General features: G+C 37.1%; 2 protein-coding genes across 2 annotated transcripts; one reads left to right on the forward strand and one right to left on the reverse strand.

Moving 5' to 3' along the window:
• Nucleotides 1-1,963: 1,963 nt before the first annotated feature.
• LOC113297726 (FGGY carbohydrate kinase domain-containing protein-like) lies at nt 1,964-9,813 on the forward strand. Its single transcript, XM_026546302.1, has 15 exons — nt 1,964-2,192; nt 3,426-3,505; nt 3,746-3,863; nt 4,707-4,885; nt 5,581-5,663; nt 5,826-6,010; nt 7,125-7,186; nt 7,416-7,524; nt 7,619-7,738; nt 7,847-7,966; nt 8,063-8,183; nt 8,280-8,436; nt 8,869-8,941; nt 9,030-9,157; nt 9,555-9,813. The coding sequence occupies exons 1-15, from the start codon at nt 1,976-1,978 to the stop codon at nt 9,675-9,677; spliced, it is 1,875 nt and encodes a 624-aa protein (XP_026402087.1). The 5' UTR covers nt 1,964-1,975; the 3' UTR covers nt 9,678-9,813.
• Nucleotides 9,814-10,586: 773 nt separating this feature from the next.
• LOC113292766 (ribosomal RNA-processing protein 17-like) lies at nt 10,587-12,711 on the reverse strand. The gene is made up of 4 exons (XM_026541630.1): nt 12,552-12,711; nt 12,284-12,389; nt 11,412-11,538; nt 10,587-11,010 (listed from the first exon to the last, which is right to left on the reverse strand). The coding sequence occupies exons 1-4, from the start codon at nt 12,671-12,673 to the stop codon at nt 10,763-10,765; spliced, it is 603 nt and encodes a 200-aa protein (XP_026397415.1). The 5' UTR covers nt 12,674-12,711; the 3' UTR covers nt 10,587-10,762.
• Nucleotides 12,712-12,965: the final 254 nt, after the last annotated feature.

Here is a 12,965-nt window from a genome sequence, read left to right on the forward strand (position 1 = left end):
CAAATCCTGATGTGAAAGACTATATAAGGGAGAGCTCTAACAACTGGGAAACCTACTCCCCACACCTCCTGTGTGATACTAGTTGTATTAGCTAGAGTCGATTCTCCTTTAACCTTAGGTTTCTTCTTGTAAACCAGGTTAACGACTTAAAGACTTCATTGGGATTGTGAAGGTAGACCGATACTACTTTCTCGTAGTTGTGTGATCTGATCTTACAAATTCTATCGTGTTGAGTACAATCGTAACGATTGACTTGAGATTAATATCTCCGATAGGAAAGATATAAAAGTAGTCACAAACATCTTCGTCTCATCGTTTGTGATTCCATAATATCTTCTTTCGCCGCGTCGATTAAGATTATTGTGAGGTGATTGATAATACTAGGCTGTTCTTCGAGAATATAAGTCCGGTTTATCAATTGGTTCCTGTTCACCTTGATTTATCAAAAGACAAAACAAAACTTGTAGGTATTTCTGTGGGAGACAAATTTATCTATTCTTGTAGACTTTTCTGTGTGATACAGATTTGTTTATTAAAATCTTCGACTTTGGTTCGTAGCAACTCTTAGTTGTGGGTGAGATCAGCTAAGGGAATAAAATGTGTAGTACCCTGCCGGGAACAAAGACGTAAGGAGCGCAACTGTACCTTGGATTAGTGTGAAATTGATTGGGGTTCAACTACAGTCCAGACCGAAGTTAGTTTGTAGTAATTTAGAGTCTGTAGCGGCTTAATACAGTGTGTGTTCAATATGGACTAGGTCCCTGGGTTTTTCTGCATTTGCGGTTTCCTCGTTAACAAAATTCTGGTGTTTGTGTTATTTCTTTTCTGCATTATATTTTGTTATATAATTGAAATATCACAGGCTGTGCGTTAGAATCAATCAATTGGAAATCCGACCTTTGGTTGTTGATTGAAATTGATTGATACTTGAACATTGGTCTTTGGTACCGTTCAAGTGATTCCTCTTGTATTCAATTAGACTCGCAGATTACTATTTGCTTGAGTAAGAATTGAATCGACAAAGAGAGATATAACTCTTTGACATACTTTATTAAGATTGAGTCTAGTTGATTCTCTTGAAAGTGTATTAGAGTTAGTCCATACAGATTGCTAATCGAAATATTGGGTGTGGTTTTTGTACCCGCTTTTTCACTATTTCCAATAATTCCCCTGAATTTTCACCCTTGAATCAAGAAGAACTCATATTTACTACTTTTATTTCAGATGATCCTGTCGTTGCTACTAACCTGAATTGATGGCGTTGAAGATAGAAGTGTCAACAATAATGAATTCTCACTTGATAAATCTTCAGAAGAAAAATGAAATTGTTGGAAATTTCTTTACTGAATTAGATTGAGTTTTCAAGGGTACGGAAGAAGATATTTAGGAGGAAGGGTTCTGTTCCCAAATTTTTCGGATCTAAATAATTTATTCTACCAAATCACCGATATTATCAGCGTATGGGTGAACCTGATATACCTGCTTGTACCGGCCGATATGAGCGTTGTTATCGTTCAATCCGTGTATCTCCGATATTTTAGATATAGTAAAGGTTTTTTCCGATACATGATAAAAACCGATAATACCGGCCGGCTCAACTGATATTGATTACCTTGCCTGTGACTTGAACTCTAATTAAATTTTTTCGTGTCCCAAACACAATTCTGATCACTTTCAAAATAACCTTTTAGTATTTATTTTTGGAGTTTATGTTTCTTCGTAGTAAAAAGGAAAAAGGGAAGATGCAGTAGGCAGTTAAAATTTTGTTGGAATGTTTTGAAACGCTCGAGGAGTCCGTGTAAGGGTACTTTTGATCCAAACACGCCCTCGTAACAAAAGTAAGTTTACAGGGAAATCCAATGACGAACGGTAAAAATTCTAAAAAGCCGAATTAATTAACGCAAGAGGTATTAACGTAAACAGTAAAAATTAGATTAAAGAAATCCATTTAAAGATCAAAGGACAAAAAAAAAAAATGATGTCACCAGAAGAAGAAAAGGGACAAGTAAGTTCCTCAATTGATTCTGTCTCTGGTTCTTCTTCCGGAAGAGGTGTACCAACACCACTTCATTCTCATTCTCACTCCTCAAATACAAACCCTGATTCCATGAACTCTGTTGAAATGGTTACCTCTTTTCCCTCTCGCACCATTTTCCTTGGTGTTGATGTTGGTACTGGAAGTGCTCGTGCAGGTAACAAAATAAAAACCCTAAATTATCTGATCAATCTCAATTATGTGATTCTTTTTGTTCATATGATTAGGTATTTAATTGTAATTTTGATCGGTTTATTATCTGGTATCTCGTCTATGCTTGATTTATATTTTAATGTTATATATTGAATAATCATATTGTACTTATCGGATGATGATTAATTACGTCTCTTTGAATTGGAATTGGATTTTCTTTTGATAACTTACTCGTGTAATCTTAAGTAAGTTCCTGAGAAATTGCTTTTGAAATCTGTTTTTCATGGTTTCATTACTCTTGCTGGTGTATTTGAAAGAGTTTCATATTGTTGAATCTTCTTAGATTTTATTTCTCAGCAATTTCTTTTGGATTTTCACATGTTCATTTTTATGTCTGACCATTTTTCAGTTTTTAGATTAGTGAAATTGTGCGGATTAAACTACTCTATGAAATCGCCTCGCTGTTATCAGTAAATAAGGGCTATGAAATCAATCAACGATCAAAAGATATTAACTGAGCCAAAAGCAACTGTCACACAAGCTAAGGAAATTCAAGTAGCAAATAAATTTCAATCATGGTGTTTGATAGAATTAACAGGATGGGGTAGGCGTGGGTGGTGTTTAATGTTTTTGTTTGTTTCAAAAAAAAAAGTCTAGGGTATTCTTGTTGTGGTGTGTTGGGTGTAATGTTTAGATTGTATTGCTTAATATGTCCATTTAGTTGATACATGTTGGAAGGGTTATAAATTCGAGCTAGCCAAAACTTCGGATAAAGTTTGCTATACGAGTTGTATTTGTGAGCCTAAGCAATTCATCTCACGTTGTCCCTGGAAGTACTACAAACTACTTTGCTGGAGTTTGCTTAATATTTCTGTGTGGTTTTATATCGTTACGTTAACTCTAATACCCTACAGTACTTCCATGTGTAGTTGAGGATGTTCTTATTGTTGGTCCTTTTATAAAGCTCAATCTGTTATCTGATTGCAGTATTGTTTCATAGCTGATACCCTTATACTGGCGTTGCACTTCTCTGGCTCATTACCTCTCTTTTTTATGGCGTTTAAGTTGTTGGTTACACATGCGCTGTCAAGAAAATAATTAAGTTTTCTCAGGATTGCTTACCTTGGAGAGATAGTCAGTCAATCTGGTCTTTTGATGTTGAGATTCGCTTCTAACTCTGTATGCTAATATTGCTGTCAATTTTTATTGGCTACTCACCAGAGGTTGCTCGATGCAGGTCTATTTGATGATACTGGGAAGCTTCTAGGTTCAGCTAGTAGCCCCATACAGATATGGAAGGATCACGATTGTGTTGAGGTGACAACAGACCAAACTTTGTTAATCCTACTTTCTGATCAACTGAATTTAGTGCATGTGATCATTAGTTAGAAGCAAATGCCAGAAAAATGTTATTAATGAAGCCACTGACTTAGCATATATAATCAAGTATAATAATATGTTAGAACTGCGTGTTTGTGCTGTGTAATCTCATTTTCTAAAGTCTAGCAAAGGCATGAAAGGTGGGCAACTTCTGAAATCATCTTTGTATTCCTTCAGCAATCCTCTACAGATATCTGGCACGCAATCTGTGCAGCAGTGAAAGCAGCGTGCTCTCTAGCAAATGTTAGTGGTGACGAAGTAAGTGGTCTAGGATTTGCGGCCACATGTTCTCTAGGTTAGTACCTTTTGAGCTTTTCATAAATTCAGATCATCTCTTTTCATATCCAACATTTGCAGTATAACCTCTTGTGAAAGCAAACACTTGTGGTTTGATATATTTTTGTTCATATATTCAAGACATAATGAATCATCTGGCTACTGTTCCATGTTTAGACTTTGCGTCATCTCATATGGACATATGATTAAGCTGTATATATTTCGTTATTGCGAAGCTCAACTTTCTCCCTCTAAGTAGAGATCACGCACTGACAGAACTAAAACAGGTGGTGTTTTAGTAATTTAGTCCTTGAGGTTGAAATGTCAGCTTTTCTAGTTAAAATAGTACTGTACTAAATATAGGTGAAGGACAGCATGGTCCTTCACTTGCAATTGAGCTCACATAAGTGTGTCTAACAATAATAGAAGCTATTCTCCCATAAGTTGCGGCCACGTCAAACAGGCGTGTGTACATTTTGTTAGGTTCTCGTCAGTGTTCAATATATAAACGAACAGAAATGGTTTCGTGTCAAAATTGGTTCTTATGAAATTAATCATCTCAAGTGGTGGCCAATAGTAGCCAACACTAGCCAGGTATGTGCACATATGGTTAGGTGCTCCTTACCAATTTATTTGCTCACCTCTTTAACAATTCGTCCTCGAGGAGTTTAAAAAAAGAAGAAAAGATGTGTCAATTTCCAGTTACAAGCAATGATGGTTAACCAGTAGGCACATATGTTTCCCACGTGGTCCTATTGGTAACCGTATAAACCAGCATGCTCATTATTTCTAAAAGAAATGCACATTTTTGTTTTAGATATAAAGGGCTGTACATGTTCACAATATATGTTTCTGGCTGCAGTCGCCGTGGATGCTGATGGTTCTCCAGTGACGGTCTCTTTGAGTGGTGATGCAAGACGTAACGTTATAGTATGGATGGACCATAGAGCCATAAAGCAAGCCGAAAGGATCAATACCTGCAATTCACCTGTATTGCAGTATTGTGGTGGGGCTCTATCCCCTGAGATGCAACCTCCAAAGGTACTGTTTGCCAGTCTAATCTTTCTTGTCGTCATGTGCATGTTGTTTTGACCATGCTGTTTGATCTGTGAACTAGGACTCCCCAATTTTTCATGGTACATGAGGTTCTCATTATTTATTTATTTTTGATGCTTCTGTTGCATTAGAAACTGAAACAGTATCTTAAATATACCTAGATACGAGAAGTAATGTACCCTAGGATATATTTTTTTTTTCCTGTCCTTGTACTTCTCTCCCTCCTTTGCTACACTTCCAGTTCAGTTCTTTACGTGTTTTGTTTGTTTGATGAACCTCTATTTTGAAACAAAATATAGGTTAAATACATTGACTAGTGACGACGATATTAAAACAATCCTAGATCATCCAGGTGCGCTTTTGTAACCACTGGCCATGTGTACCTCCTGTTGGAAACCACTCAAGGTTAAAAACAGCTGCCAAATATCTGCAGAAAGCGCTGACCGGTGCTTAAGTTGGACTTTTATAAGCAGAGACATACTGTACACAAATGAATTATTCCGAACATGTTTCCTAGGGTGATGATGTATTAAAAATATGCACAGAGAGATGACGGGTGCGTAAGTTAGACCCTTTTCGGCGAAAGATATAGCATACCCAAACGGATTTATATACCATAAATAGGATGGCCTTTTTTTTTTCCTTTTTATTCAGAAGATCTATGATGTTCGCATGTGCAGCTTTTATGGGTTAAAGAAAACTTGCAAGAATCCTGGTCCATGACATTTAGGTGGATGGATTTGAGTGACTGGTTGTCATACAGGTACTATGGTTTACCAACTCTGATATTATTGGATCCATATGTAAGGATTATTTTTCACTTCTGGATGGGAAACTTGTTGTGGACACTTTAAGGAATCATTTTTCACGCTCATCTTGGTACACACTGTATTGATTTTCTCACAGTAGTCTTGCATTTTTTTAGAGCAACAGGCGATGATACACGAAGTCTCTGCACCACAGTGTGCAAATGGACATATCTTGGTCATGCTCACATGCATCAGATGAGTGAGAAAGATTCCCGAGATATGGAAGCTTGTGGGTGGGATGATGACTTTTGGGAGGAGATTGGCTTGGGTGACCTTGTAGATGGACATCATGCTAAAATCGGTAGGCTACCTGATTTAGAAGGGATTTTAGATGGCCACATTTTCTTGAAATCTGAAGATAGCTTATGACTGGCAATTGCTTAAGAGATTGGGTGATTATAAACTGTGGTATATCGTTGCATCATGTCCATTATTACTTCAGACGTTTAATAATAGACTGCCATCGTAATAGTTAAGTAGTTGGTTAGTTTGTTGAAATATTTAGGGCATCTTCTTTCCTGTTGATTAAATCCATTGTCATAATGACTTTCCATAGTTATGGATAACATGCAAGTGAAGAAAAATTACGAATAACACGGTGTGTATTTGAGATAATCGGCATTTAAGCGAAAATTGTTGCTTATCGCCCCATCCCTCTCACTGATATTTTATAATGCGCTTAAGAAGCAACGTTACCATCGAAAATTGTGTTCGAGTTTTCAGTTGTTTGTATCGGTATTTCAAGGTCTGTTTGTTACTTGAATTTTGTAAACCGCTAATCAGTACCGTCACTGAATTGATATATACTATCAATATCTTCGCCTCGAGTATTTGGCCGGCCATGCAGAATTGTCTTGAAATACTTTCGTTTTGGTTGATTCAATCTACCTTTTTGACTGAACTGTGAAATAAAATGTGACTGTGGTACTGCCATGCAAGTAAATTTTGATTCTCATATCCAACACTGACTTATATCGGTATTTTGGACCTTAAGAAGCAGGCGAGTGAAGCAATGTGATCATCGACAGTTGTTAAGGGTTATTCAATGTTTTGGCCCCTTTACCACTGTTATGATTCTGAGCCTTACGGCCCTTACCCCAATGTGGCAGTTGTTTGATGATAGGGAGATTTATGTAATAATTTGTCAGGATTCATGAGTCAGCCTTGTTCTAGAATTGCATCAACCTCCTCATGCTTGTTATTCTTCGAAATTTGTCGAGCTTAGATCCTTCTCAATGCTAAGAGAATGGAAAATGACTTGTTTTTTTTTTTGTTCTTGCATTTTTAATCATTATTGAAAAATATATATGTCTACCTTTTCTTAAACCTGTTCAATATGTAGACTGTTGAAACTCTTTCTAAACTCAGTCATACTGGTGGGATCTTAATGTTTTCCATATTAAATATGCCAACAGGACGGAGTGTTGCTTTTCCTGGCCATCCTCTAGGCGCTGGTCTGACTCGAGCTGCTGCTAAGGCAAGAAACTTATTCATATGATTAGTACTGGTGCTTCCTTAAGGTCTTTTATCACAGAAGGCATTTAGTTTTGTAAGACATTTGCACCTTCATTTGTGCGGCCTTTTGAGGGTGGTTTAGAACGGTGCCATTCCTTTCATTCGCATGGTTATTACCATTGGACAGTTACTTTAGGTATTCTTTTTGTTCATTTTTATTTATTAATTATTTGAGAGCAGTTCGATTACAGGAGCTTGGACTTGTGGCAGGAATTCCTGTTGGAACTTCGTTGATTGATGCTCATGCTGGTGGTGTGGGTGTATTGGAGAGCAGACCCATATCGGGGGAGAATTATAAAGGTTTACCTTGTTTGTTTTTCTCTCGTTAGTCTAAATTTTGAGCTCATAAAGCTTAGACTTCTGTAACCTCTCTTGACAAAATATGGTTTGTCAGAGGGTGACAAGGAAAATATATGCCACCGGATGGTGCTAGTCTGTGGTACATCTACCTGCCATATGGCTGTGTCGGAAAGCAAACTGTTCATTCCTGGGGTTTGGGGACCCTTCTGGTCAGGTGAGTGTTTCGACTTAATAGAGAAAACGTTTGGTAGAATATTAATTTTGTTGTGTTAAATATGGCGTACTTATGCGGTGCATCCAACATTCTCCATATTTTTTTTAGCGATGGTACCTGAATACTGGCTCACTGAAGGTGGTCAAAGTGCAACTGGTGGTTTATTAGATTATATAATTGATAACCATGTCGCTGCTCCTCTTCTTGCAAATCGTGCCGCTTCTCGAAGTATGCTATCATTGCCCAAAATCTGACTTTACTTACCAACCATTCTCTTTGATATTGCTACTGATATCTTATTCTCATCGCTTTCGTCTACTCTAGGTATTTCCCTGATGGAGCTACTGAACAAGATATTAGAAACACAGATGAACGACTTGAAAGCCCCTTTTCTTTCTGCCTTGACTGAAGACTTGCATGTTCTTCCCGACTATCATGGAAATAGGTCTGAAATTCACTTATGGTCATGACTGAACTATTTGAATTTGGTTTTAATTGATTTTCAGTTTCAAAACCTGACTTATTCTTTGTCGTGACTCAGATCTCCCATGGCAGATCCAAAATCAAAAGGGATAGTTAGTGGTTTAACTCTTGATACCGGTGAGAAACAACTAGCACTTTTATATCTTGCCACAATTCAGGGTATTGCATACGGAACACGGCATATTGTGGAACACTGCAACTCCCATGGGCACAAAGTAACTCTTAACACCTATACATCATATTATAAGTTACTTTACTATTTTATGTTTTTCTGGCACAATGTTTGATAATCTTTGAGAGAGGCCGGGGACAACTTAAAGATGACTTTTGCTGTATGCCTATATGTGGGATATTTTAACTCGTTAGAAGTGATATCATAATTGCTAAGTAATCGACTGATGCCGACCTGGTAATATATAGTAGCAGCCTGTTTTATTTAGTTAGCAAGATTAGCTACTTAGTTCCACATACTATTCTATTATTTGAGACGAGGCCGAAGTTGAGGTGGAAAATATTATTATTTTCTTTAGTAAATTGTTCTCGTCGTTCTAAGATTAAGTATTGATTTCGTCTCAAAAAAGATTAAGTTGCGGAAGGATGGTTTATTGCGATTTTGGACTTGATTCGTTTCTCGTTTTCGTCTACAGATCGACACGCTACTTGCTTGTGGCGGACTCTCCAAAAACCACTTGTATATCCAAGAACATGCTGACATCACTGGTCTTTCTCTTTCTCCCTCCCCTGTCAATATCATTTTGGTACCATGCATTGTCTTTTTATACCGATTGACAAACTTTGGACAAAACAGGATGTCCTATAATTCTCCCTAGAGAAAAAGAATCTGTGCTCTTGGGTGCTGCCATTCTCGGTGCTGTTGCTGCAAAAAAGTATTCTGGTCTGCATGATGCCATGAAAGCTCTGAACGCCTCTGGTCAGGTATGCTCGATACTCAGCAGGCTCTACGAGCCTGTTCTATGACTATGAACGAACATTATCTTGGGATTAACCAAAAATAATAATGGAGAGCCATTAGACCCATTTCTTGATCAACCATAATCATCCTAATCTACAATGCTGTGTAACATAATTATTTTTTCATCTACGAAGTTTTAATGACGATGTATACATGCGTAAGTCCGCCCACTTGTTTCAGTAGTTGGGAGGATTCTCCGAACCAAATAGAGGTAGCACCGGAATGTTCAAATGTCTAGTAGCCTAGTATACTAGGTTATTATTTGTTTAAATAACCTCTGCAACTTGTTGAAGATGTTTCTTCTCGCAATTTTAGTAGTTTTATAGGTGATGTCATGTCATATCTCATGTCTTTCTGCAGATTATTCATCCATCTACAAACCCAAATGTGAAGAAGTTCCATGATGCAAAATACCGGGTTTTTAAGGAGTTATATGAGCAACAGCTGTCTCATCGCTCGATCATGAAAGAAGCACTGTCATAGGTCAAACTGTACATTTGATGACTATGGTTGTTAGTAGGTTAAATTTATTATTTTGTAAATACAGCTCCTTGGAATTTACCTTCTGGATATTGTCAAATTTGCGAATTGATACTATTTCCTATATGTTGCTTCCTGATCCCCAACCTAATTGTAGAAATATGACATGTAGCATCCAACATTTAGGGTCATCAAGCTGCAGAAATAAGCTCCGAGTTAGAAACCTAGGACATGTTTGTTGTGACTGCAGCTTGTTTATACTGTCAACTATTTGGAGAAGAAGTGTGTTCCATAAACAATGAGATCAAAAGACAGGAAAACTGAAGAGACAATTGCTTTTAGCAGTTGCTCAGAGCAGTTATTCTATCTGATGTCAAAACTTAAGATACTTGGCAATTCTGTCCAGTACTTGAATATGGCGATATTCTGCTAGCCATCATTGATTATCCGATGACTTCATGGCATTGCAGAAATAGGACCGTCAGCCCACATGCTAGTAAACAGCTATCAAACGAGTTAGACCATTCCAACACTAAAGATCATAATCTACCAATTAGTGGTGGATCTTTTGTGTCGGCTGAACAAATAATAATAGGCAGTTCCACTATCATTTGTAAATCAAGCAAGAAACATGCTCGTTTTATCGAGTTTCAGGTTTCTAAATATTTCTACATCATAAACACTCATTCTTGAACTCCCTCCTCCCAACTCCCCACTCCACCCCGTTTTTCCATTGCGAAGGATCAGCAGTTTGGGGGGTGTGGGGCAAGGTAAACCTATACGCTTAACTACAGAAGACGGGTGTCAATTTGTCTATGGATGTCTGCTTTCCCAAGCAATAGCTTCCATGCTTCCTTACGTAAATTATAGAAACCATTTAGTTAGAAAGTCGCAGAAAGGAACATCCACACATCTAAAAATATGTTTGCTTTATATGTTAAAAAAAATGGAAAAAGAAACGGTACAAGTTACCAAATAGTCAGATGAATATCAGATTCCAACTTGTCTATTCCACCGAACCCGAAAAGAAACAAGACTACTGAGCACAAATTTATATTGGTTGAACCAGAGGAAGACAACATAAACCACTAATTCCTAGTCTTTTTCTTACCAGCCCTTTTATCTCTCTTCTTTTGTGTTTTGGGTGTTGATCTGCGTTTTCCCTTCCCGACGTTCTTCAATGGCTTCCTTTTCACAGGAATGCTATGCTTCTTATCAGTTTCACTTGATTTAGGTACTAATCTTGTCTTCTCCTTTGAATCAACATCATCCTCCCGTGAAATCTCGCTTGTCTTGACAATAATTGTCACATCACCATTGTCATAGGTCTCCAGTCCTTCAAGTAAATCACAGAAATTTAAGCCACAGTTTAAAAAAGAAGGGACAGAGTAAACCCAAGAAGAAACTAAATTGAACGCAGCTAAAACCAAATCCATGCACTTAAATATTTATCACTACGAGAGTATCCAAACCGATCACCATTTATCCAAATCGTAAGTATAAGATCCATTTGCAGCTCGGTGTACTATGGCTCCCGAGGAAAGGAAGAAACCCAATAGGAAGAACTGAATCACTCTTGGAAATAGGGATGATTTTGCTGAGGGGTCAGAGGTGTTTCATTTCTTTTAACACCAACTATATGTAAGAACTGCATAACTACCAAGGATCTCCGCAATAACACTATTTTCTAACAACTAGGAAATACTTGAAGTCTTGAATATAAATAGTTGAACATACCAGAAAGTGGGGCACTTAGCTCAGTTTCTTCATTAAGCTCAAGGTCATCACCATTTTCATCGGGTTCTGAACCCTCATCAGCTGGCCGAGCTCCACCAAATTGGACGTATTCTCTATCTAGTTTCCTCTACAAAACAATAAGAGGAATAGAACAACATGTCATGCAAAACCAATGAGGATATAAAAATGAAGAAGCTATTTTCATCTACTTTTCATAATTACTTTGACAGTTTAAATCACAATGCAGCAATTAACTTCAACCGTCTAATGGGTATCTTGTATATGCAGTAAAAATCAAAAGTTCCTGTGTATTTCACCGCCCCAGTTCCCAGTCTCAAGACTCAACCCCTGACATTCTTTGTAACTCCAACAGTCATGCCAAAAATGATAAGATAGAGTCATGCTCACACCTATATAACAAAATCAGTACCATACTTTTAGTTCTAACTTATTTCAGTTGTTTCATGCTTCTGGAGATAAAGCTTGCCATAACAGAGGTTACAGAATTTTATGAAACTGTATAGACATGACCACAAGATTATTCATATAATAGAAACTTAGAACAATTTCATTGAGAAGAAATGGCAGGAGAAAATAACACTGCAGTCTAAAAAAAAACAAGACAAACAAAAATGAGCATCAATCAATATATTACAAACGAGCCATTGTGTGGTAGACATAATAACAACTGTTGAAAATTATCGACTAAGATGATTTATGTTGTAATAATTACCAAAATGATATTCTTCCATACACATATAGCTCTTTAAGAAGGGGGCTTGTTCAAGGGAATAAATGGAAAAGAACCACGAATGCACCAAAAATGAATTATTTCTTGAATTGAGACCTAAAATTATAGCAAAATATGGTACCTTTTTCCGATTCTCGATACGCAGCCGTCGTTCCTTTTCTTGTATCTGATGCTGCGCTTCTTTTCTCCTCTTCTTCTTTCTCTTATGAAACCCAGTAACATAGTCCCTAATAATCAAAATATATAACATTTAGGGATTTAATTTTCAGTTGAAATTAGCAACTTCACTGCAAGAAAAAGGCTAAATTAACTGTAAGAATTAGATTGTAAACAACAGACACATAGTAAAAGAAATCTAGGGTTTTGGAAAGGGGAAAGAAATAACGTACTTGAGATCTTTATCATTGAATCCAACAGATAGAGCTTTGTTTCTAAGCGCCCTCTTCTTAATGTGTTTCCCACTTGCTGATGGAGGTTGTCCTATTGCCACTACTTCTTTCTCTTCTCTCATCGTTGTGCGCTTCAAACAGGTTAAACCCTCAGAAAACCCTTTTGTATCTTCTTAAATTTAGGAACTACGGAGAACCATTAGGTACCGTAATAATGGGCTTTTTAACGGCAGGTCCATGATTTATTCGCAGGTCCAAAACCACCTACGAAAGTTTTTTTTGCAAAAGGAAGATGAGAACTTGCGGGGAAAAGGTTGTTTTATTAATTTTTTTTTTTCTAAATTCCACCTATTTGCCACCCACGTTTTTCCTATTTGTTACGTTTTTCAATTTCCTTTTTTCCTATTTACTACC

The sequence above is a fragment of the Papaver somniferum genome, chromosome 7, assembly GCF_003573695.1.
Source record: "Papaver somniferum cultivar HN1 chromosome 7, ASM357369v1, whole genome shotgun sequence".
NCBI lineage: Eukaryota > Viridiplantae > Streptophyta > Magnoliopsida > Ranunculales > Papaveraceae > Papaver > Papaver somniferum.